The 21524-nt window shown below is 50.6% G+C and overlaps 3 protein-coding genes and 1 non-coding gene across 9 annotated transcripts in view; 2 read left to right on the forward strand and 2 right to left on the reverse strand.

Moving 5' to 3' along the window:
- Nucleotides 1–1422: 1422 nt before the first annotated feature.
- On the reverse strand, nucleotides 1423–6020 carry Dnajc30 (DnaJ heat shock protein family (Hsp40) member C30). 2 transcript variants are annotated; one of them, XM_075977056.1, is made up of 2 exons: nucleotides 5104–6020; nucleotides 1423–1756 (listed from the first exon to the last, which is right to left on the reverse strand). In XM_075977056.1, exon 1 carries the CDS (start codon nucleotides 5996–5998, stop codon nucleotides 5336–5338), a length of 663 nt encoding a protein of 220 aa, XP_075833171.1. In that variant the 5' UTR covers nucleotides 5999–6020; the 3' UTR covers nucleotides 1423–1756; nucleotides 5104–5335. The 2 variants fall into 2 exon arrangements, with proteins under 2 accessions (XP_075833171.1, XP_075833164.1); XM_075977049.1 differs by having other exon boundaries at nucleotides 1423–3256.
- A 119-nt stretch (nucleotides 6021–6139) lies between these two features.
- On the forward strand, nucleotides 6140–16155 carry Bud23 (BUD23 rRNA methyltransferase and ribosome maturation factor). Of its 3 annotated transcripts, XM_075977094.1 has the most exons (13): nucleotides 6140–6255; nucleotides 6347–6384; nucleotides 8763–8858; nucleotides 8951–9033; nucleotides 9248–9344; nucleotides 10723–10819; nucleotides 11598–11648; nucleotides 12341–12426; nucleotides 12833–12878; nucleotides 13111–13169; nucleotides 15317–15406; nucleotides 15528–15611; nucleotides 15650–16155. In XM_075977094.1, the coding sequence occupies exons 1-12, from the start codon at nucleotides 6208–6210 to the stop codon at nucleotides 15580–15582; spliced, it is 846 nt and encodes a 281-aa protein (XP_075833209.1). In that variant the 5' UTR covers nucleotides 6140–6207; the 3' UTR covers nucleotides 15583–15611; nucleotides 15650–16155. The 3 variants fall into 3 exon arrangements, with proteins under 3 accessions (XP_075833209.1, XP_075833202.1, XP_075833218.1); XM_075977087.1 differs by having other exon boundaries at nucleotides 15528–16155; XM_075977103.1 differs by having other exon boundaries at nucleotides 6162–6255; nucleotides 6347–6522; nucleotides 15528–16155.
- LOC142842848 (small Cajal body-specific RNA 20) lies at nucleotides 14784–14915 on the forward strand. Its single transcript, XR_012909505.1, has one exon.
- Nucleotides 16156–17592: 1437 nt separating the features above from the next.
- Nucleotides 17593–21524, reverse strand: part of Stx1a (syntaxin 1A) — a 28537-nt gene continuing 24605 nt past the window's right edge. For 2 of the 3 annotated variants that reach the window (XR_012910953.1, XR_012910954.1), the window contains exons 9-10: nucleotides 19280–19473; nucleotides 17593–18882 (exon numbers count right to left, since the gene is read on the reverse strand). Coding sequence is in view for 1 of the 3 variants with exons in the window: in XM_075977068.1 (XP_075833183.1) it covers nucleotides 18805–18882; nucleotides 19280–19390 (189 nt within the window). In the remaining 2 variants the exon portion in view is untranslated. The remainder of the gene's footprint in view (nucleotides 18883–19279; nucleotides 19474–21524) is intronic. The other variant, XM_075977068.1, reaches the window with a different exon arrangement.

Genomic DNA, 21524 nt, shown 5'->3' on the forward strand with positions numbered 1-21524 from the left:
GATTCATGTTGTTGGGCTTGGTGGTGAGTAACTTCAGTTGGTGATCCATCTCATGGGCCCAGGTATGGGTTATTATATCCAGGTATGGGTTATTGTATCAAACCCAAATTCCCACAGGGGTCAGCAAGGTGATGAGGCAAAGCAGTCTTTTTCTGTAAGAAATGCTTCCACCCTCTCTTTCATTTAGCTTCTCTTTTTTATGAGGTTGCTTTGAGACACTATCTCTCATGGGTAGCCCAAGCTGGCCTCAAACTCGTCCTTTTTCTTTCCTTTTTTGAGACAGGGTTTCTCTGTCTAATAATCCTGACTGTCCTGGACTAGGCTGGCCTCAAACTCACAGAGATCCGCCTGCCTCTGCCTCCTGAGTGCTGGGATTAAAGGTGTGTGCCTCCACTACTTGGCCATCCTTTCTTTTTAGGGATTTATTTTATATAATTTTAAAACACAAGCCCCAGCAGGCTGTGGGACTCTACCCAACTTTTGCCTCTTTCCCTCTGTTTTATTATTATTATTATTTTTAATGTTTGCCTCCGTGAGGGTGTTGGATCTCCTGGAACTCAGTTGTGACCTGCCATGTGTGTGCTGGGAATTGAACCCAGGTCCTTTGGAAGAGTAGACAGTGCTCTTAACCACTGAGCCAGCTCTCCAGTCCCAGAACAAGAGTTTTTTGTTTGTTTTTCTCGAGACAGGAATTCTGCGTATAGCCCTGGCTGTCCTCAAACTTCCAGAGATGTGCCTGCTGGGATTAAAGAGTGTGCCACCTCCACCCAGATGTTTAATAGTTTTTTACATGTGTGGCTTTGTCTATGTGTGAATGCAGTACCCACAGAAACCAGAAGAGGGTGTTGGATCCCTTGGAGCTACAGGTAAGCCATCCAATACAGGTGTTGGGAATGGAACTTGGTCCTCTACAAGAGCAGGGCATGCTCTTAACTACAGACCCATACTTCCAAGCCCTACACTCTATCCTGTCTTCATGTTTTGCTATTATGGTTTGAGACAGGGTCTGATTACGTAGCCCTGGCTGGCCATTCAGAGATGGGCCTGCTCCTGCCTTCTGAATGCTGGCATTAAAGGTTTATTCTACTGCATCTGGAGAAAACCTTGAACTTCTGATCCTTATTCCTCCACTTCTTGCATACTAGACATGCACCACCATTTCCATGGAGACCATGTTAGGGATGGAACCCAGAGTTTCCAGTGCGCTCCATTCCCGGTGCTTACTGTTGCTTTAACACAGAGAGGGGCACTACTTACCCACTCAGGGCTCGCAGCACCCTACCTACGTTGCAAGTTGGATCTCAGAGCTAACCTACCTGGGGGTTAGCACCCGGTGAGGGACATGCTCCTTATGATGTCATCTACAAGCAGATGGGAATATGACCTCATCACAGGGAAGCTGAACTGAAAGCAGTCAAAGTCTGAGATTAAGTAAATATCCTTTATTTATTTTGAGACAGGGCTTATGTAGTGTAGGCTAGTCTTAAATTCTCTGTGTCTTAGGATGACACTGAACTTCGGATCCTCTTGCCTTCGCCGAGTGCTGTGATTACAGGGGCCACCACCATGCTCGGTGCCAGTCGTGCTGCAGGCGGAAGCCAGGGCATACACTGCCGGCTGAGCCACATTCCCACTTTCCTCCATCCTCCCCACAGACAATGGCCGAGAGAGCCCCGTGACTTGTCAGCTGTTCCTTCTCTCCCTTCGTGGGGTCTGGTGACCTCCCAGGAAGCACACAGGTTCAAGATACAGGACCCTGTTCACAAAACGAGTGTTGGTGACCATTCTCCTGGTGCTGCGGGGATCTCCTGAGTCAGTGGTGACGGAGAACAACTCCCCGGCCCAAAGCTACACATCTCTTTTAATAACAAGTACTTATTCAGTCTGTGTGAGGTATGTGGGTGCACATGCCACTGTACTTATGTGGAAGTTAGAAGTTCTGGGGTCCCTTCTCTCCTTCTAACATGTAGGTCCCGGGACAGAACAAGACAAACTCCTTAACCTTCTGGGCCATTCTTGGGTCTACCCCCACTCCCTTTCCTCTTTTTGAAACAGGACCTCACTATGTAGCCCTAGCTGGCTTGAAACTCATTATGTCACCCCAGCTGGTCCACGAACTCGTGGGTCATCCTCCTGCTTCTCCAGCGCTGGGAATACATGTGTCCACCACCACATCCAGCTTCTACCCTTTTTTGAGACAGGGTCTCACTACATAGCGTAGACTGGCCTTAAACTGAGACCTGTCTCCCTTCAGCCTGCCACATGCTGGGAATATATACATGCTATCACATCCTATCCTTACTAATACTGGAGCCAAGATGGGGGCCAAAGATGCACCATGTGAATTCAGAAGGAAGGAATCGGTTGTGCGAACACTGTGGTCACTAGGAGGGCATTTGGCCCAGTTTGCCCATTTTCGCTGTCTAAAAGACAATCAGCTGCATGGGCCTTTGTTTCCTATCTTCTTGACTGGGCCCACACGCTTCAGCCCCATGCCGTACTTGCCCCCTTAAACTACACTCCCCATTGCCAGACTGGGAAAGAGCCACAGAGGCAGGGGTAATGGCCACTGCCAAGTTTACCCTCTTGCTAGGGCATCCGGGAAGTAGGGAAAGGGAAAACTCACTACAGTCCTGGGAGGAGGAAGCCACCATGCGGTAGTCCTTCAGAAAGCCTCCTATACCCCTGTGGGTCTGTGGCCCATGACAGAAATCCTAGCACTCAGGAGACTGAGGCAGAGGATGGAAAGTTCTAGGCCTGTCCATGATTTGAAAAAATGCTGAGATTACGGCACCATCCAGCCTGGTTTATAGGGTACTGGATGTGGAACCCACAGACCTGTGCATCAACTGAGCCACATCTTGAGCTCTGCTGTGGATCTCTACTTTCTTGGCTTTGCACACGGCCCCAATGTGCCCCTGCACTCAGGATGTCCTAGCCCATTCCCAGTGTGAGTCAGACATAAGGGGACCACAGGACTACTGTAGCTCTGACCACAAGTTACTACTAACTGCTTGGTATAAGAAAGCCAAAACCCAGAAAACTAACGGGGTCACGATGGTACACACCTGTGCACTTCTATACTTCTGAGTGTGCCAGCACTCAGAAGGTGAAGACAGAAAGCTGGGTGTGGTGGTGCATGCCTTTATCCCAGCACTCAAGGAGGCAGAAGCAAGCAGCTGTCTCTGAGTTTGAGGCCAGCCTGGTCCGCAGAGCAAAGCGAGTTCCATGACAGCTAGGCTTACATAGGAAAACCCTGTATCAAAAACAAAACAAAAACAAAGGGTCAAGAGTTCATGATCAGGCACAAAGAGAGTTCATGATCAGCCTGGGTTAAAACAAAACAAAACAACAAACATTTTCCCAAATCTAAATGACAAGTCTCCCCCCAAAAAACTCATTACAGGGCTGGAGAGATGGCTCAGCAGTTAAGAGCACTGACTCTTTCTTCTTCCAGAGGTCCTGAGTTCAATTCCCAGCAACCACATGAGATCTAGTGCCCTCTTCTGGGGTGCAGGTACACATGCAGGCAGAATACTGCATATATAATAAATTAATAAATCTTTTAAAAAAACTCATTACAATTCTTGGTCAGCAGCATATAAGGAACCTATTTTTCAACTTTTTTTTTATCTTTTTTCTTTCTTGAGACAGGGCCTTATGCTGTGGGACAATGCTCTTGTACACTGTAAAGATTTGTCACTTGTATTAGTTTAATAAAACACTTATTGGTCAGTAGTTAGGCAGGAAGTATAGGTGGGGTGAACAGACTAAGAGAATTCTGGGAAGAGGAAAGGCAGAGAGTCAGTCACCAGCCAGATGCAGAGGAAGCAAGATGAGAATGCCTTACTGAGAAAAGGTACCAAGCCACGTGGCTAAACATAGATAAGAATTATGGGTTAATTTAAGTTGTAAAAGCCAGTTAGTGATAAGCCTGAGCAATAGGCCAAATGGTTTATAATTAATATAAGTCTCCGTGTGTTTCTTTGGGACTGAATAACTGCAGAAACAGGTGGGACAGAAATTTCTGTCTACAAATGGCACCCAACATGGGACTCAAACCCACAACCCTCAGATTAAGAGTCTCAGTCTCACTATGTAGCTCTGATCAAAAATGTGAGTCAGCATGCCTGTCTTATCTTTATTAAAGACAAGCCTTGCTATGTAACTGGTCACAATCCTCCAGCCTCAGCTTCCTCTGTGGATTAGAGGCCTGTACTACAATCTGGACTTCAACTCCATCTTAATTAGTGAGCTTCTTGCTGCTTCTACTCCAGGACCCAAAATTACTCACATAATCCAAGAGCCTGTTAGAAAGATTTGACTCATGGCACCTCTGATCAGCACTGCAGATGCATGGGCCACACTCAAGCGCTAAGTCTTGTCACAGTCAGCAGACTGCTCAGTTGGCAATGCAAGTGGCTAGGAAAAGGCAGACCAAGGACAGGAACACTGTCCCAAGAACTTGGCCTAAGTAGTATCATCCTACTTCACTAGGTTGAGTAGAATACGAACTAGTGACAGACCTCGGGAGAGCAAATTATTTACTCTTCTGCTATCACACCCACAGGGCACCTTCCCCAAGGTCACACCCTACACAAGTGTGAACACAGGAACACATTCCTCTTACTCAAGGGCTTGACTTCCTTGTTTCCCCGTAAGAGAGGCGGTGTGGAACAGACCTAAGAAAATGGCAATCTTTCACTAACTTTTTTCTTGGAGGGAAAGGGGTCACAGGACAACAGCAATGCTGGGAACCAAACCCAGTGCCTGCTGCATGCTAGCATATTCTCTCACTGAGCTACATCCCCAGCATCTGCGGGATGGTTGATCAAGTCTCACCTGTGGCTTGGGGTAACACAGAAAGACAAGTTTCAGGCAAGCCCCAAGAATTAATCTTTTTGACAGAGGACAAAAAGATTGGCACGGTTCAAGGGTTACAGAGGAAGTGCTGCCCCATGGTATAAACATGAGGTAAGGGACCAGACAAGGCTTGCTAGGGGCTTCCGGATAAAACCAGAGCACTTGTTCTGGGAGTTGACATGTGGAAGGCAACTTCTAGAAACAAGCAGGCACCCAGGGGCGGCTCTGGAAAGCACGTACATTCATGGTTTTTGGTTATCTTTCTCCTGGGACCTCTTTCTTGGCCATGGAAGAGCTTTTTTTTTTTCTGGACCATAGGAGAAGGCTGTGTTGATCACCAGCCAGGCTGGGAAGGTGCTAGGAGAGTCAAGGGAAAGCCACCAGAGGTAGTCAATTCATTCCAAGACCAATAGTTCAAAGGTCAAGAAAGGCAAGTTTCTTGGGCTGGTTCCCCTTCCCTCCGTTTCTCCGATTAAATACGAAAGCCGATGAAGACGAAGATGAGGAAAAGGAGGACAATGAAAGTGGCATCTCGGGTATCATCCCAGCGTAGCCCCTTATTGGCCTGGTCCTCCTGCTTTTTGCGAAGGGCCTCCCTCCGGGCACGCAGACGCCGCTCTCTTTCTAGCTGTTCTCCATAGTGCGCCTGGTAGAAGGCGTCAAAGTCGAACATAGTGCGACGGTCGCCAGGAAAGGCCCGAGAGCCATAGTGAGCCCGAGGGGCATGGGGAGGAGGGTTAGGAGGAGGAGGGGGATCGTCCGGGGGTGCCCTAGAGGGCCTGACACCGGGTCCGCGCAGGTCCTGGTCGCTGAGCAGACCTCGGTCATACTTGCGACGGAGGATGGTGCTGCCCAGGACTCGATAAGCTTCGGCGATGCGCGTGAAGCGCTCGGCGGCCTCAGGGCTCCCGGGATTGCGATCAGGATGGTAGAGGAAGCTCTGCCGGTAGTACGCCGCTTTGATCTGCGCCTGCGTGGCCGAGGAGGGGACGCCCAGCATCTCGTAGAGGGCAGTGCGGGAGTAAGGCCTCCCTCGCGAGCACCAGCCCGCGGCCGAATTTTGTGGCAACCCCCGAGCCTGCCACAGCCTCCACAGCGGTGACAGCGGCCAGCCTAGGCAGCGCGCGGCCGCCATGTTGTGGCGGGGACTGGGCGGCGCCCAGCCGGCCAATGGGAGCCGCGAATGGTGAGCGGCGCCTCCGGCTAATAGCCAATCAAGTAAAAAGATAGGCGGGGAACGTATAGAGCGTGAGCTCTACGTGGTGGTGGGGGTAGTCGCAGGGTTGATGACGTCAAATACTGCGCCGAGGTTTGCCGGCACCGGCGTGCTGCGGTACCCTAGAGATGGCGTCTCGTAGCCGGAGACCCGAGCACAGCGGACCGCCAGAGCTGGTGAGAACGTTGTCAGGACTTGGTCTTCTTCTAGCATGCCTGTTTTTAGGTTCTTCCCCTCATATCCCATGTGTCTTTCTCTTCCCAACAGTTTTATGACCAAAATGAAGCCCGGAAATACGTTCGCAAGTGAGGAGAACATGGCTGTTGAATGGCATCGGGGGTCGGGATCGGCTAGTCGCCCTCATTATGGGTGTCGCTTGGAAAACATCTAGAATTTGGGAGTGGGGGAGATGAGGGACCTGAGTAAATGCAGTTCTGCCACCGGTAAAGTGAATTTTAAACCGTCGAACTCTTGGAGGGATCTTGATACCTTGGTTCCAGTGTGGATGTTTTCGTCTCTAGTTTACACTAGGTCGTTTGACAATGTGTGGTTATTTATTTGTTTGTTTTTGACTTTTTCGAGACAGGGTTTCTCTAGCTTTGGAGCCTGCCCTGGAGCTAGCTCTTGTAGATCAGGCTGGCCTTGAACTCACAGAGATTCACCCGTCTCTGCCTCCCGTCTCTGCCTCCCGAGTGCTGTGATTAAAGGCGTGAGCCACCACCGCCCGGCAGACAATGTGTTTTAAACATGTGGTAAAGTAGGCATAGTTAGAGGATATCTGTAGGATACTGTCATATTGTCTGTGTGCTCTGTCATTGAGCCACACCCTCAGCCCCTCACTTGGGGATTCTAGGCAGAAGTTTTACCATTGAGCCACACCCCCAGAAAGGAATGAATACTACTAGGAGGGAGGACATACTCATTATGGGTTTCTTGTGATTCTTATTTAAATGCATGATTGCACTAAATTGTCATGGCAGCCATTGACAGAAACATCGTCTGAATACTCTACAGGATAGTTTATTTGGTTTTGTTTGTTTGAAACATGGTCTCCCCTAGCCCAGGGTATTCTTGAACTTCCTGTGTATCAGAGGTGACTGAATTCCTGACCCTACTGTCTCCACCTTCCAAGTGCGGAAATTGCAGACATGGTCCAGCATGTGTGGCTCTATGGGAACTATTGTGTGTGATTATTTACTTTGATTTTGGACAGACCAGATGTAGAACTATTCTGTTCAATATGGCAGCCAGTAGCTAGCTAGTAAAATTCTTTAACTCTGAATGACAATGTGGAGAAGTGAAAAAAAAAGACACAACTCACATTTTTTTGCTGATTCCATATTGAAATAACTCTTTGAGTATATAAAACATATATAACATAATTACAATAGGTTATTTGTTCTATTTTTGTTAGTTGTTTTTTTTTTTTTGAGATATGTTCACATCAGGTGACCCAGATTGGCCTCACTTGAAGTGACCCTCCTGCTTCAGCCTTCTGCATGCTGAGATTATAGGCATGTACAATCATGTCCTGTTCTTCTGTTTACTGTTTCTCTCCCTCCCCCACCTTCCTTTTGAGACAGAGTCTCACTAAGTAGCCCTGACTGCCCTTGAACTCACAGAGGTATGCTTGCTCAGGTTCTGGTTCAGTGGAGGTGTGCATCACCACACCTGGTTTTTGTTTTCAGGTAGTGGGGGTAGGATGTGTGGTCTGGCACACACTTTTTACTACCGAGGCGAATCATTTTGGTTTTTTTGGAGGTACAGGGCTTTGAATTTAGGGCCTCTTGTGAGTTGACAAGTGCTCCACCCCCAAGACACATGTCACACATGCCTAACACTTGTGCATTGTTGGTCCGTGTAGACGGGAGTAGATAGGCAGATGACTCTCGGAGAGAACGCATCCCTAGGGAATGAGCATCCAAACCAGCACAGGTGTAGGGAGTCATTGACTGCTCATCTGCTGAGTGACTTGCTCTACTCCTGTCAGCCTGGCAGCTGGTGCACTTAACAATCTGTACACGATAGAATGACACACTACTGTATCAAATGGACTTTTGGGCTTACTTTGTTGATGCTGTTTTGAGGCAAGTCTTGCCCAGATTGAACTTGAACTCTTAGTCTCATGCCGGCCTTTTGAGTGGTGGGATTTTATGGGAACATCCATGCCCATCATGGGGCTACGTTCAATAACTGCATTTGAGTTGTTGATTTCTGGTGAGAATTGTAGGTTTAAAATGTTGGGCAAGGGCTGGTGAGATAGCTCAGGGGTTACTAACCAAGCTTCATGACTCAGTTTGATCCCTAGAACCTCCATGTTGGAAGAAGAGAACCAAATTGAGCAAGTTGGCTTCTGACCTCCACATGCATCCAGACACACACACACTAAATGAAATAATTTTTTTTTTTTTTTTTTTTTTTGTTACTCAAGACAGGGTTTCTCTGTGTAGCCCTGACTGTCCTGGAACTAGCTCTTATAGACCAGGCTGGCCTTGAACTCAAGAGATCTGCTTGCCTCTCCCTCCCGAGTCCTGGTATTAAAGGTGTGCGCCACCACTGCCAGGCAAAATAAAAAATTTTAAAGTTAGGAGAAAGTACCTCTAGTTGATTGTTTTTTTAAATTCTCCTAACTCTTTTGATCTAAGAGAAACTCTAACTACTCCTATGTTTTTCTGCTTCCCAGCTCACGGATGATTGACATCCAGACCAAGATGACTGAGAGGGCATTGGAGCTCCTCTGTCTGCCAGAGGGTCAGCCCTCTTATCTGTTGGACATTGGGTGAGGTCCTGGGGCCCCAGGTCTCATTGCCTGGGTGGGATGGAGGGTCTTTACTATTCAGCTCTGTGACCCCTGCCGGTTGTTTCCTACAGCTGCGGTACTGGACTGAGTGGAGACTATATCTCAGAGGAGGGGCACTATTGGGTGGGCATTGACATCAGCTCTGCCATGTTGGGTAAGTTAGCTCTGTCTGTACCAATGTGACTATCCTCTTGAGTATGGAACAGCTAAATTGGATTTCTGGTTGAGATCAGGTCTTGCCATATAGCCCAGACCAGTCCCCAACGTGGGATGCTCCTGCCTCAGCCTCCCTGTTGCTGAGATCACAGGCCCGGCCACCACACCTGTCTGCAGCAGCAGGACCCATACTTTCCCTTCCTCCCATGTAGATGCTGCCTTGGACCGAGACACAGAGGGAGACCTGCTGCTAGGGGACATGGGGCAGGGAGTCCCTTTCCGACCAGGTTCTTTTGATGGCTGCATCAGGTGAGGGTCTTCACTTCCTACTTGTAATTTCGTACACCAGTGTTTCCTAAACGCAGCTGTATAGCGGGCATACGTGATATTTAAAATTTTACACGTTCTGGGCCTGTGAACTGGCTCTGATTACAGGTACTTGTTACCAGGCCTGACAAACCTGTTTGGTACAGAAAACACATGGTGGAGAGAATAAAGGTTCTTGAAGATTATTGTCTCTCTTCTGTGCATCAGCCAGGATGCATGTACAGTAAATGTAATTAAACAAAGTACATCTTCTAAGATTTTGAGATTTATAAAGACAAAGGCTGCTAAAAAATTGTTGTGTGTATGCACATCTTGTGTATGTGGGAACAAGCAGGTGGAGGCAAGGGAGCATCCTTAGGTACCAATCCTCAGACTCTTTCTTTTGTTTCAGACAAGCTCTCTTTGTGGACCATTGTCACACAGACCAGATTAGCTTCCCAGTGAGCTTCCGGCATCTGCCTGGCTCTGCTTCTGATTTCCCCATTTCTGGGATTATAGACACACTGACCTATAATTAATTATTTTCCCAGGCGGTGGTGGCGCACCCCTTTAATCCCAGCACTTTGGAGGCAGAGGCAGGTGGATCTCTGAGTTAAGGCCAACCTGGTCTACAGAGTGAGTTCCAGGGTGTCCAGGACTACATAGAGAGAGAGACCCTGTCTTGAAAAACTAAAGTTTTTAAAAATTTATTTTTTGAGCATGTTGATGTGTGTGTGTGTGTGTGTTTGTGTGTGTTTCACATGCGTGCCTTGTCCCTGTGCTGGCTAGAGGACAGTGTTCAGTTCCCTGGAACTGGAGATGGCTGTGAGCTGCTGTGTGGGTGCTGGGAACTGACAAGCAGTCAGTGCTCCTAACTGCTGAGACATCTCTCCAGCCCCTGGACTTCAATAACAAGCTTTGGAGCATTAAAATTGCTGTTAAAAATATGAAATGTCGCTGCCCATGGTTGTCACCCCAGCAGTGAGGAGGTGTGGGCCAGAGTGAGATCGAGATCAGGGGACAGGTGGGGGAGGGTACGAGCCTTGAGAGCTGCAGCAGAACACGGAAAGGCAGATGAATGGCTGGGTGTAAGTGCTTGCTGTCCAGTGGGTTTCCTCTGTCGGTCGGCGGAGAGTGGAGGGGTAGGTGGGCAGTAACGGCCTGGGCTCCTGGACGTACACATAGAGAGAGCATTTTCCTGGAATAACTAAAGGAAGTGAGTGCTGCCCCCAGTTGGTTCTGTGTTGCAAGGAAGTGACCAAGAGTGGACTGGCCTGCAGGACAGGAGCTGTGTGCAGCAGAGTATGGTGGATAATGGCAGATTCCTCAGGAGTCACTGGCGAGGGCATTGGCCCTCCTGACTGGGTCCCTTCCTTTTCAGCATCTCAGCTGTTCAGTGGCTCTGCAATGCAAACAAGAAGTCAGACGTCCCTGCCAGGCGACTCTACCGCTTCTTCTCTTCTCTGTACTCTGCCCTCGTGAGTATAGCTCCCCTCCTATTGGTTCTGTCTGTCTGTCATTCTCCTGCCTCTGAAGTTCAAGGATGAAGTTGAGGTCATGATGGGAAAGCTGTTGAGAAAGGACACGTAGCCTGTCAAGACTCAGTTGGGCGTGGTGGTATAGACCTGGAATCCTAACACTTGGAGGCAGAGACTGGAGAGTTGGGAGCTCAAGACCAGCCTTGGCTACATAGGAAATTCAAAGTCAGCCAGAGATGTCTCAAAAATGCAAAAGGAAAAAGGGTCCCAGTGCAAAGGGCAGACATCTGACTAAACCCAGGAGCATCGCAGTCAACATCTGAGGCAGTTGAGCGAGGGCAGTGATGTCATGTCCAGCACACAGAGTGCCCATGTCCTCTGCCCTTCCCTGCACTGTCACCTTCTTTTTTAATTAAAAAAAAAATTCATGGCAGGTGTTGTGGTGCCACCTTCAATCCCAACACTTACTGCTTAATTCTTGTCTCTTGTCCTTTTTCTTTTGAGACAGGGACTTACTGTGTAAACTATGCTGGGCGTGAGCAAGTAGTGATCCTCCTGCCTCTGCCTCCCAAAGGCACGCGCTATGTTTTCCTTTGTCACTTGCCACAGCTGTAAGTTAAGTGCCTGCCTTACCAGTGAGTGCCCCGTTTAGGAGTCGTGTTCATGATGGTGTTCTGAGCCTTGTGACGGGTGCTCTGTAAATGTTTAGTAAGTGAAGTGCACCGTGGCCATCATCCCACAAGCGCTTACATGGTCATGACATTTCTGCTGCTCACAGGTCCGTGGGGCCCGAGCTGTTCTGCAGCTGTACCCTGAGAACTCGGAGCAGGTGAGCCGCTATCTAGATCTGCCGGGAGCGGGGTGTGGACCAGCCTTCTCCATTCAACTGCCTTCTTGCCATGGTAGAACAAGGAACTCTGGCGGCCTGGTGGAAAAGAGGGAAGGAGCACCCTAGTGATGGCTCCCTGAGAGGGGGTGTGGCCGTAGGGGAGGCTGGTGCGTTGTTGATAGATGAGATGGTGGGAGGCTGGGGATGTGGCTTAGTAGTGAGCACTCATCTAGCATCCATGAGGACCTGGCCTCCATCCCCAGCACAGAGAGAGAAAAATGGAAACAGATAAGGCGGTGTCCCAGAATGTGCTGTGATACAATGCATCTCCATAACCCACAGCTAGAGGACCTCAGCAGTTCTGCCTTCTGTGGCAGGAGTTAGGGCTTAGAATGACAGTGAGCTGTAGGTCCTTGACATGTAACAGAACCGAGTCTGGTTTCCTGAGAGTAGGGAGATGGGTCCCTGGACCAGAACATGGGAACGAGCAGAACCGCTTTGTGCTGACACTCTCCTCAGGGTGGGGCTACAGAGACTGGTTACAGCCCCCACTTTATGCCTTGGTGGCTTTGGAGGCCTCTGAGTCAGAAAGGCCTAGCTAGACCGTGCTTTAGATTCTGACCAATGAGGGCTGGGGACCGCTGTCTGTCCCTCCCACCCCTCCATCTGCTCCCTGGCCCCTCTCTCCTCAGCTGGAGCTGATCACAACCCAGGCCACGAGGGCAGGCTTCACCGGCGGCGTGGTGGTGGACTTCCCCAACAGTGCCAAAGCAAAGAAGTAAGTGGCAGGGGCGGCGGCATAGCTGGTGAAGTGCTTGCTATGCAAGCATGAGGGCCTGAGCTCCCATTTCCAGCACCTGTGTAAAAGGCTGGGCGTGGTGTGCTTGCTCGTAATTCCAGCCAGGCACTGGGGAGACAGAGACAGGCAGATTCCTGGATGGTGAGCTCTAGTACTGTGAGAGACGCTGTGGAGAGTGTCTTGGGGAGTGACAGCTGAGCTTGACCTCGGTATACACATACACAGTGAGTGCTGGGCCGAGCGCTGTCTACACAGCTGGGGCCCTTGCAGGCTACTGAGGAAACAAAGGGATGCTGGGTAGGAGGAGAGGGCACAGAAGATGCAGGGCTTGTCTCTTCTGCTCGGCCTTGTGAGCCAGGCTTCACGTTGCTCTGCCTTGTTTCAGGTTCTACCTCTGTCTGTTTTCTGGGCCTTCCACCTCCCTGCCAAAGGTAAGGGTCTTGGGCTCCCAGGCTGCCTTCTACTCCCAGCGCAAGAGCATGCTGGGAGGGCTTCGGTGGTCAGGATTCCCCAATCCCTTGCACAGAGCTCAACTGAGACCTCTGCAGGTCCTGGGACTGACCACCAACCCCTGTAGCCTGACTTTTAGGCCTGCTGGGGTTACACGTGTCTTGTGTTGCGGCAGAGAGCGCCAGGGCGATTCAGAAGCTTTGTCTCCTACAGGGGCTGACTGAAAGTCAGGATGCAGACCAGGCCACCGAGTCTGCCTTCACCAGTGAAAGGTAAGGTGTGAGGGGCCTAGGTGCGGGACCCAGGCAAGGGCTCGGGCATTTTCCTCTGCTTTCACCTGAGTCAGGTTAGACCCAGCTACAGTGCCAAAGTGATGTCACAACCAGATGTGCTTCCTCCTCAGGCTGGGTACTGGGGCAGCCACAGTGCCTTAGCTCCCTCACACACTTGGCAGGGCGTTCCTGTGACGTTCCCTCGCTTTTCGGCCTCCCCCAGCCACTTTAGCTACAGCCTGGACCCCAGGCTTCCCTGGCTCCTGCATCCTCGGCTCTACCCTCTAGAGTCTTCCTATCCACACACAGCTCACAGTTGGGAACAGATGCCCAGGCTGTTCAACACGGCCCAGCTAACATAGAGCACACACACATGTCACCATCCAACACCAGCGTGAGGGCGAGGGACCCTAGGTGCTGGAGGAGTTGGATGCCTGGTACTTCCTCAGCAAAGCCAAGTAGAAACATCTAGAAGAGTCTCAATGGGGAACGAGCAGGGAAGCTAAGAGGAGTGGGCAAGGATCAGGGGCCAGGCTTATGCGCAAGTTCCTGCTCTCAGCCAGCTCACCTGCCGTTTGTTTCTGTCACTATGAGAAGAAGCAGGTTTCCACATGGCGTCACTTCCCTGCCCATCACTGCTGGCCCCCATGCTCACTTGCCCTTTCCTTTCACCTACCTCAATGGCTTTCTCTTGCCTTTCTTTAGTGGCTCGCATCTTGTTCCTGTAGCAGGCTCCCTTGGAGCAGCCCTCAAATCATGACGCGGAGGCTTATTGGTTCTGAGTGCATGGCCTTCCCTTAGGCTTGTTTCTAGGTAGCTTCTTTAACTTAGCCCGTTTCTGTTGATCTGTGTGCTGCCCCAAAGCTTGCTTACCTCATCTACACACTGTCCATCTGCTTTCCTGCTTCCTCTGTGGCTGGCTGACCCCTGGCTGACCCCTGGCTGACCAGGCCCCTTTTCTCTCTGCTTGCCAGCCCTGCCTAGCCCTTCTTTGCCTAGCTATTAGCCAGTCAGCTTTTTATTAGACCAATCAGGTACCTTAGGCAGGCAAAGTGAAACAGCAACACGTCTTTACATAGTTAAACAAATGCAGCAGGAACAGATGTAACACATCTTAGTAAAACAAATATTATGCAACAAATATAACACAAACAAATATAACACATCCTTACTGAAAACAATATTCTATTCCCCAGCATGCTCCCGTCTGCACTGCCCTCGCAGTGTTCTGTGTGTTCCGTGTGTTCCGTATGACCTTTGGATCCCCTGCATTTGTAGTAACCTCTGACTGCACCTGGCCCGACTTCCAGGAGCAACATGGATGCTCCTCCTTTCCTTCCGTGGCTCCCTTTTGGCCTCATGTGGCCAGCCCCTTTCCTGGTGGCGTGGGTCGCTGCACATAGCCCAGCCCCTGCTACAAATGCTAAGTAGCTCTTGGAGCTCTGCTCTGCCTCTGCTAGAGGAAGGTTTGACATGGCTCCTGTCTGCACCCAGGGGCCACAGACCATACTGAAGCAGCCGGCAGCTCTCCCTCAAGCTAGGCTGAATCACTTCATCCCGGCAGCCAATGGGATTGTGGTTATGGGTGGGTGCGCAGACTCCCTTTCTTCCGTGGGCCTTTTGTCCATTGGGCTGTGGGGAATACATTCCTCCTCAGCCAGGGCTGGAGGCCAAGATGATCTGTGAGAGGCTTTGTTGTCAGGACTGCCATGAGCGGGCAGCCTTGTTTTCCGGCCTCAGACATTGACAGAAGCTAGGGTGGGGTGGGGGGTGAGGTTGAATGACACTGGCTTCTGCTAGGCACACTGAGCCCCAACCCAGACAGGGACCTTAAGTGGCAGCATTGGACTGTGCAGGTTCCATGGCTTTCCTTGGACACAACCAGGTTACTTTTTTTTTTTTTTTTTTGAGTTCCTCCTTTCTGGAGTCACCTTATAGATAAGGTGTGTTCCAGACACAAGGCCATCTGCCTAATGATACTTTGTAGGGACAGGAACTTTGCCCCACAGCTCTGCTAAACCAGAGGTTCTGGTCCTGTTATGGAGGTGTCCAGAGTGGAGGTGATAGATGGGAAGAGGGGGCTTCAGAGCTAACACTCCCCCTCCCTGTGACAGCTTAGGCACCCTCTCACTTTTGTCTCTGCCTAGAGCTCCATACAAGAAGGCACGGCGGGATTTGGTGAAGAAGAGCCGCGAGTGGGTCCTAGAGAAGAAGGAGCGGCGCAGGCGCCAGGGCAAGTGAGTACCAGCTGGGGGTGGGCGGCAGGCAGGGAGGAGGAGACCGTGCCCACCAAGACGTAACCTGCCTTTGTGGTCACAGAGCTCTTCCTTCTCCTGAGTCTGTTCTGTCTGTCTGCAGGGAGGTCAGACCTGACACCCAGTACACAGGCCGCAAGCGCAAGCCCCGTTTCTGAGGGCGCTTCATCTAATCAAGGGGAGTCTGGCCACCCACACCTGCATCCAGTCCTACAGGCGACCCAGGCCACCCACACCTGCATCCAGTCCTGCAGGTGGCCCTGGCCACCCACACCTGCATCCAATCCTGCAGATGGCCCTGGCCACCCACACCTTCATCCAGTCCTGCAGGTGGCCCTGGCCACCCACACCTGCATCCAGTCCTGCAGATGGCCCTGGCCACCCACTCTGCTCAGAGGTTGGGAGCTGTCCAATCCAAGACCTGCCTCTGAGGAATTTTCTAGATTGAACTGTTTACCTCAGCAGCTAGCAACATAGTATTTTAGAAAAGTTGCGAATTTCTCAAAATATTTTTTCACTAAAAGTGTTCCAGGGATTTGGGTTTGGCAGCCCAGATCATGTAATTCCAACACCCTCCTTGGAGGCAGAGGCATCAAGATGGAAAGTTCCAGGCCAGTCTGGGCTACACAGCAAAAACCTGTTTTAAAAAAACAAAGTGAAAAAAATTTTCTAAGAATGTTTTATTTTGTCCTAAATACATTAATTTAGTTTCTAAGTAACTGGTGGCTCTATATTAACCTGTGTCTCGGGTTCCTCTGTTAGGGACCACTGCATGGCTCCTAGCCAGGAGCTGGATTTAAAAACCTGGAATGGACAGAAGCTTTCTTCCACCTTGGGAGGGGCACAGATGGGTTCATTGAATCAGGACTCATTTCTCATGTCAATGCCATGCGAGGTTAGGAATGGGGTTTGGGTACTTGAGGTATCCACTGCCTCGAGTCTCTGCCAAGTCCCTTGTCTCACATGGGAGGTGACCTCAGGCTGTTGGGACAGTCGCAAGTGGTCAGAAGCACAGGTCCTGCTCTAGGTGTGGTGTCTGCCAGGCTAAGGACATTTGATACATATGTTTTATCTCCCTCGGAGGAGGCGACTACACCTAGATATGGCACAGCAGGAATGCATTGAACAGGGAAGGAGAGGAGCCTAAGGGCCTTAACCCCTAGAGTTGCATCTCCCAGGGACCAGATCCAGGACTTAGGCCCTGTGGGTACAGTTCTTGCCATGTGAATGAGGAGTTCAGATTCAGGAACCCAGCTAAAGCCGGATGTAGTAATGCTGCTAGTTAGGCAGAAGTCGGTGAAACTTGTGGGTCAGTTATACACAGTGAAGAAAAGATCCTGCTTTGCACAGGCAGAAGGTGAGGACCAAAGCCCAAAGTTATCCTTTGATCTCCTCACACATGCACGCACACCCAGGCACCATGCGTACTTTTCTTTTTAGGGGCTAGAGAGATGGCCCAGTGGTTAAAAGCATGTACTTCTCTTCCAGAGGTCCTGAGTTTGGTTTCTACCACCCACATAACCAGCTATAATCCCAGCACCAGGGGATCCAAGGCCCTCTTCTGGCCTCCACAGGCACCTCACACGACACACATAAACAGTCAGGCATGGTGGTGCTCCCTTTCAATCCCAGCACTTGGGAAGCTGACTTCTGACTTCGGAATTTGAAGTCAGCCTGATCTACCTAGTAAGTTCCAGAACAGTAAGAGCTACATAGTGAGACCCTGTCTTAAACAAAACTTAATAAATAAATAAATATCTGGGAGTTGGAGAGATGGCTTGGCAGTTAAGAGCATTGGTTGTCTGGGCAGAGAAACTGGAATTGGTTCTCAGCACCCATGTGGCAGCTAACAACCATCCATATGTCCAGTTGCAGGGATCCAACCCATTCTTCTGAGCTCTGTTGGCTCCAGGCACACATGCTGGCAAAACATTCATACCTCTGATAGGTGAAGGTAGCTCTCCCCTAGGTAAGGGTGGGGTTCTGGGGTGGTCTCAGAAAAGCCCAGATGTTACCCACTGTCCATCCAGAAGCAGCTGAAGGCCTGCGTATTGTGGAAAAGTTGGGAATCCTCCATCTCTGAGCCCCTTCCCTTTCAGTACCCACATGGTTGATCTCGTACCCCCTACACTGCAAATGGGGAAAAAAAGTTCCAAGCAGAGGCTCACTACAGATACAAATGTTTATTCTACATAAAAATCTCACAAAATGGGTAGCTGGTTGTACCAAGACCTTTGGTGAAGGGGTGGAGGGAGTGGCCGTGAGAGAAGGCAGCACGGACAGTGGTCACAGTCACTGGGCAGGAGCAAAGCTGAGGGGAGGGGGCACACAGACACGGCCCCAACTCCCGCTGCATGCGCTCGCATGCATACTCCTTGCCTGTGGACAAGAAAAGGTTCCTGGGGCACGGGATACATTTTTGACTCTGAGAAGCCCCAAGATAGCAGGGGAGGGGAGTGGGGAGCCCCCTCCCCAGCTGGCTACTGAATACTGCATCCAGTACACCTGACATCACGTGGCACATCAGTGGGAGACACCTGGCTTTTCAGAACATACAGAGAGCAGGGGACCACTGTCCCCAACATGCAACCCTGGCCGCGACTCAACATGCCTGTTAGAGACTGTGGGCAGAGGCCTGAGGTCTGATCCACCTCTCAGCTCCAAGCCAGGCTGGAGAGGACACCACCACGCTTCTTGCAGAAGTTTACTAGGCTCAGGCCCAGCCCAGGGACACGACTCCCGAGGCTGTGATAAGGGCAGCCGAGGACAGAGACATTGTCAGCTTTGCCCAAAGTGGGGATGCTGGGTACTCCTAACACACCAGCAGCCATGACACCCTGAGCCTCCTGGCAGTGGTAAGCTAACAAAGACTTCAGTGTTGGGCTATCCCTTAGGACACCTCTCCCCTAACCTGAAAAGCAGCACCATGTAACCAGCTGGTCCCCACCCTCCAGGTGCCATGGCATGGTGGGGAGAGCTGGAGAAGCCAGAGGGCAGGGCAGGGGAGGGCAAGGTTGGGGTCCAGAAAGGAGCCCGAGTCCCAGGGGAGGGTGGACCTCAGGCCTGAAGAAAGACGGACCTGGTCAGGGCCCGAGTCTTGCCCACACTGACCTGTCCCCAGCCCCTCTGGCTGTTCCCGATCCTGCTCCCCTCTGCCTCCTGTACAGATACACACTGTCACAAGATCATGCACACGACACGGCTTGGGGCAGGGTGGTAGGAACGGGAGCCTCATGGCAGAGAGGGAGCAGTATGGGATGGGGAGGAAAAGAGTTCCCAGCCAGAAGGCAGGGATGGGGAGGGCAACCCAGCTAGGCGCAGCAGCCAGAGGCCTCTTCGGGGAGACCCGTCCAGAGTGGAGAGGTGGGTGGAGCTGGTGTCTATCCAAAGATGCCCCCGATGGTAGAGGCGATGACGATGCCCAGAATCACACAGCAAATGATGATCATGATCTTCTTCTGCAGGGAGACAAAGGCAGGCCTCAGAAGAGCATGGGGGTACCAGAAAGGGGGAGCCAGAATGAGGGCTCAGACTGGGGCTGAATAACAGAATGCCAGCCTAGAATCCCCCAGTGAGGGGCTGGGGATATATCTCAGTAGTAGAGCTTTTGTCTAGCATGTGCTATATCCTGGGTTCCATCTCCTATATGGACAAAAACACCCAAAAATCAGGAAAATGAGGGCTGAGATCTGAAGGGTCAGGACAAGGGGTAGGGGATGGCCTAGAATGGGCTGTTGATGGAGCGGTGAAGGCTATGGTTGGGTTTCTGAAAACGGGACAGAGGCAGGTGGGGAGGAGTGTCTCACAGCCTGGGGGCTCTCTGGGGCACGGGCTTGGACAGAGCTGGCCACTGACCCTGCGCGCCTTGCTCTGGTACTTGACGGCTTTCTTGGTGTCAGACACTGCCCTCTCCACGTAGTCCACAGCGTGCTCCACGTTGTACTCGATCCTGTCAATCATCTCCCCCTGCAGGACCAGGGGTACCCAAGGTCCAGGCCTCCCTCCTCAGAACCAGAAGGGAGCTCAGAGGAGGGATTCAAGAAAGTACCCTGAAGTCAGAGAGAGAGAGAGAGAGAAGAGAGTGGTGAGGAGGGCAGGGAGCTTCTCACCTGTGCCACCAGGCCAGGCACCTGGCCAGGGCATCTTGAGTACAAGGCATGCCAGGAACAGCTCCCATCTTTCCCAAATAGCAGCCATCCTGGGGGTGAAATTGGCCATGCAGTCTCAGGCAAGGGTGAAGATCATGCAGAGGGTAGTCAGCTGTGACCGTATGAAGTGCATAATGCCAGGCACAGAAAGGCAGGGCGGGAGTGGGTGGGCTGCATCCTGAGCTGGGCCTGGCCAAGGTGTAGCAGGTGACCATGGGCAAGCCTCTTACTCTCTCCTTACGGGCCAGTTCCAATTCTTTTAAAGATTTTATTTATTTATTATGTATACAGTGTTCTGTCTGCATGTACACCTGCATGCCAGAAGAGGGCACCAGATCCTATCATAGATGGTTATGAATCACTATGTGGTTGCTGGGAATTGAACTCAAGACCCTCTGGAAGAACAGTCAGTGCTCTTAATCTCAAAGACATCTTTCCAGCCCTCCATGAAGCTCTTAATATCTGCTGTCTTCAAATTTTGAGACCCTTTAGCCAGCCCACAGTCCTCTCTGGGTCCTGTGTTCTTCATCTGCCCATGACTCCGCCCCACAAGACTCACAGCAATGGTGTGTCTTAGTCTGAGTCTGACACTTCCTCCTGGGAGCTTCTCACCAGGACACCAGGACATAAGGTTATGTTACGTCTACCCACAGAACCCCTAGTATACCCAGGCATGACTTAGGAGCCTAGCACTTGAGAGGCTAAGCAAGAGGACCAGGAGTTCAAGGCTAGCCTGGTATACAAAGCAAGACCCTTCCTTACAAAGGTAAAAGAAATCACAATCCCCCCACACCCACAAAAAGACCCAAACAGATGATGATAATAATAATAAGAAAACCAAAAACAAACAAACAGCACCAAACCCCAAGAAAACCAGGTGTGGTGACACAGCTAAAATTCTAGCACCGAGGAGGCTGAGCCAGCATAAGGAGTTCAAAGCCTGGCTTGTGCTATAAACAGCAAGCAAAAGAACAAAACTAAATCGACACTAAAAGTCAACAACAAAATCAACATCAACAAAGCCAGACCTGGAGACTTAGCCCTGTACTCCCAGCACTCAGGAGCTGGAGGAGGGGATCACCATAGACCTGAGGCCAGCCAAGGAAGACCCCGCCTCAGAACAAAGGGCTGGAGCTGAGGCTCAGTTGCTATGGCAGTTGCCGGAAATGCCTGGAATGCAGGATGTCTCTCTCACATTCGGATCCTCAGCACTGAGTTCAGTGGCACACGCTGGGAGGAAGTGGAGGCAAGGGGATCGGATGGGCAGTTCAAGGTCCAAGACGTGAGGTGGCTCAGGAGATAAGGCTGGTTCTGGCCAAGCCTGAGTTCAGTTGGCCCACATAACTGAAGGAGAAAACTTACTTCCAAAAGCACAAATGAACACAGATACATAGGGTTGTGTGCGTGCGTGCGCGCGTGCGCACACACACACACACACACACACGCACACGCAAGCACACACACAGATGTAAAATGTTGTTTTTCTTTTTTAAATAAAAAAAATCCAAGGTTAGACTGAGATGGCTCAGTGGTTATAAGCCCCAAACCCCAATTCCAGGGGATTGGACCCCCTCTCCTGGCCTCCATGAGCCCCAGGCACATAGTGCACGGACATGTATGCAGACAAAACACCCATACACATTAAAAATATATAATATATATTATATAGCCGGGCGGTGGTGGCGCACGCCTTTAATCCCAGCACTTGGGAGGCAGAGGCAGGTGGATCTCTGTGAGTTCGAGACCAGCCTGGTCTACAGAGCTAGTTCCAGGACAGGCTCCAAAACCACAGAGAAACTCTGTCTCGAAAAACCAAAAAAAAAAAAAAATATATATATATATATATATATATATGTAATACAATATATAAATATATATAAATAATATATATGTGTATATCTATTAGTTCAAGGTCATCTTAAGCTACAAATCAAGTTTGAGGCTAGCACGGC

This window comes from Microtus pennsylvanicus, chromosome 1 (assembly GCF_037038515.1).
Source record: "Microtus pennsylvanicus isolate mMicPen1 chromosome 1, mMicPen1.hap1, whole genome shotgun sequence".
In the NCBI taxonomy this organism is placed as follows: Eukaryota; Metazoa; Chordata; class Mammalia; order Rodentia; family Cricetidae; genus Microtus; species Microtus pennsylvanicus.

What these genes read in the sequence shown, in the direction of transcription:
- Dnajc30 (XM_075977056.1), bottom strand. Translation starts at nt 5,998, where the DNA reads ATGGCGGCCGCGCGCTGCCTAGGCTGGCCGCTGTCACCGCTGTGGAGG.
- Bud23 (XM_075977087.1), top strand. Translation starts at nt 6,208, where the DNA reads ATGGCGTCTCGTAGCCGGAGACCCGAGCACAGCGGACCGCCAGAGCTG. An exon ending in CTTCCACCTCCCTGCCAAAG is followed by an intron (nt 12,879 to 13,110) that starts GTAAGGGTCTTG and finishes TGTCTCCTACAG; the next exon opens with GGGCTGACTGAAAGTCAGGA. An exon ending in TCTGCCTTCACCAGTGAAAG is followed by an intron (nt 13,170 to 15,316) that starts GTAAGGTGTGAG and finishes GTCTCTGCCTAG; the next exon opens with AGCTCCATACAAGAAGGCAC.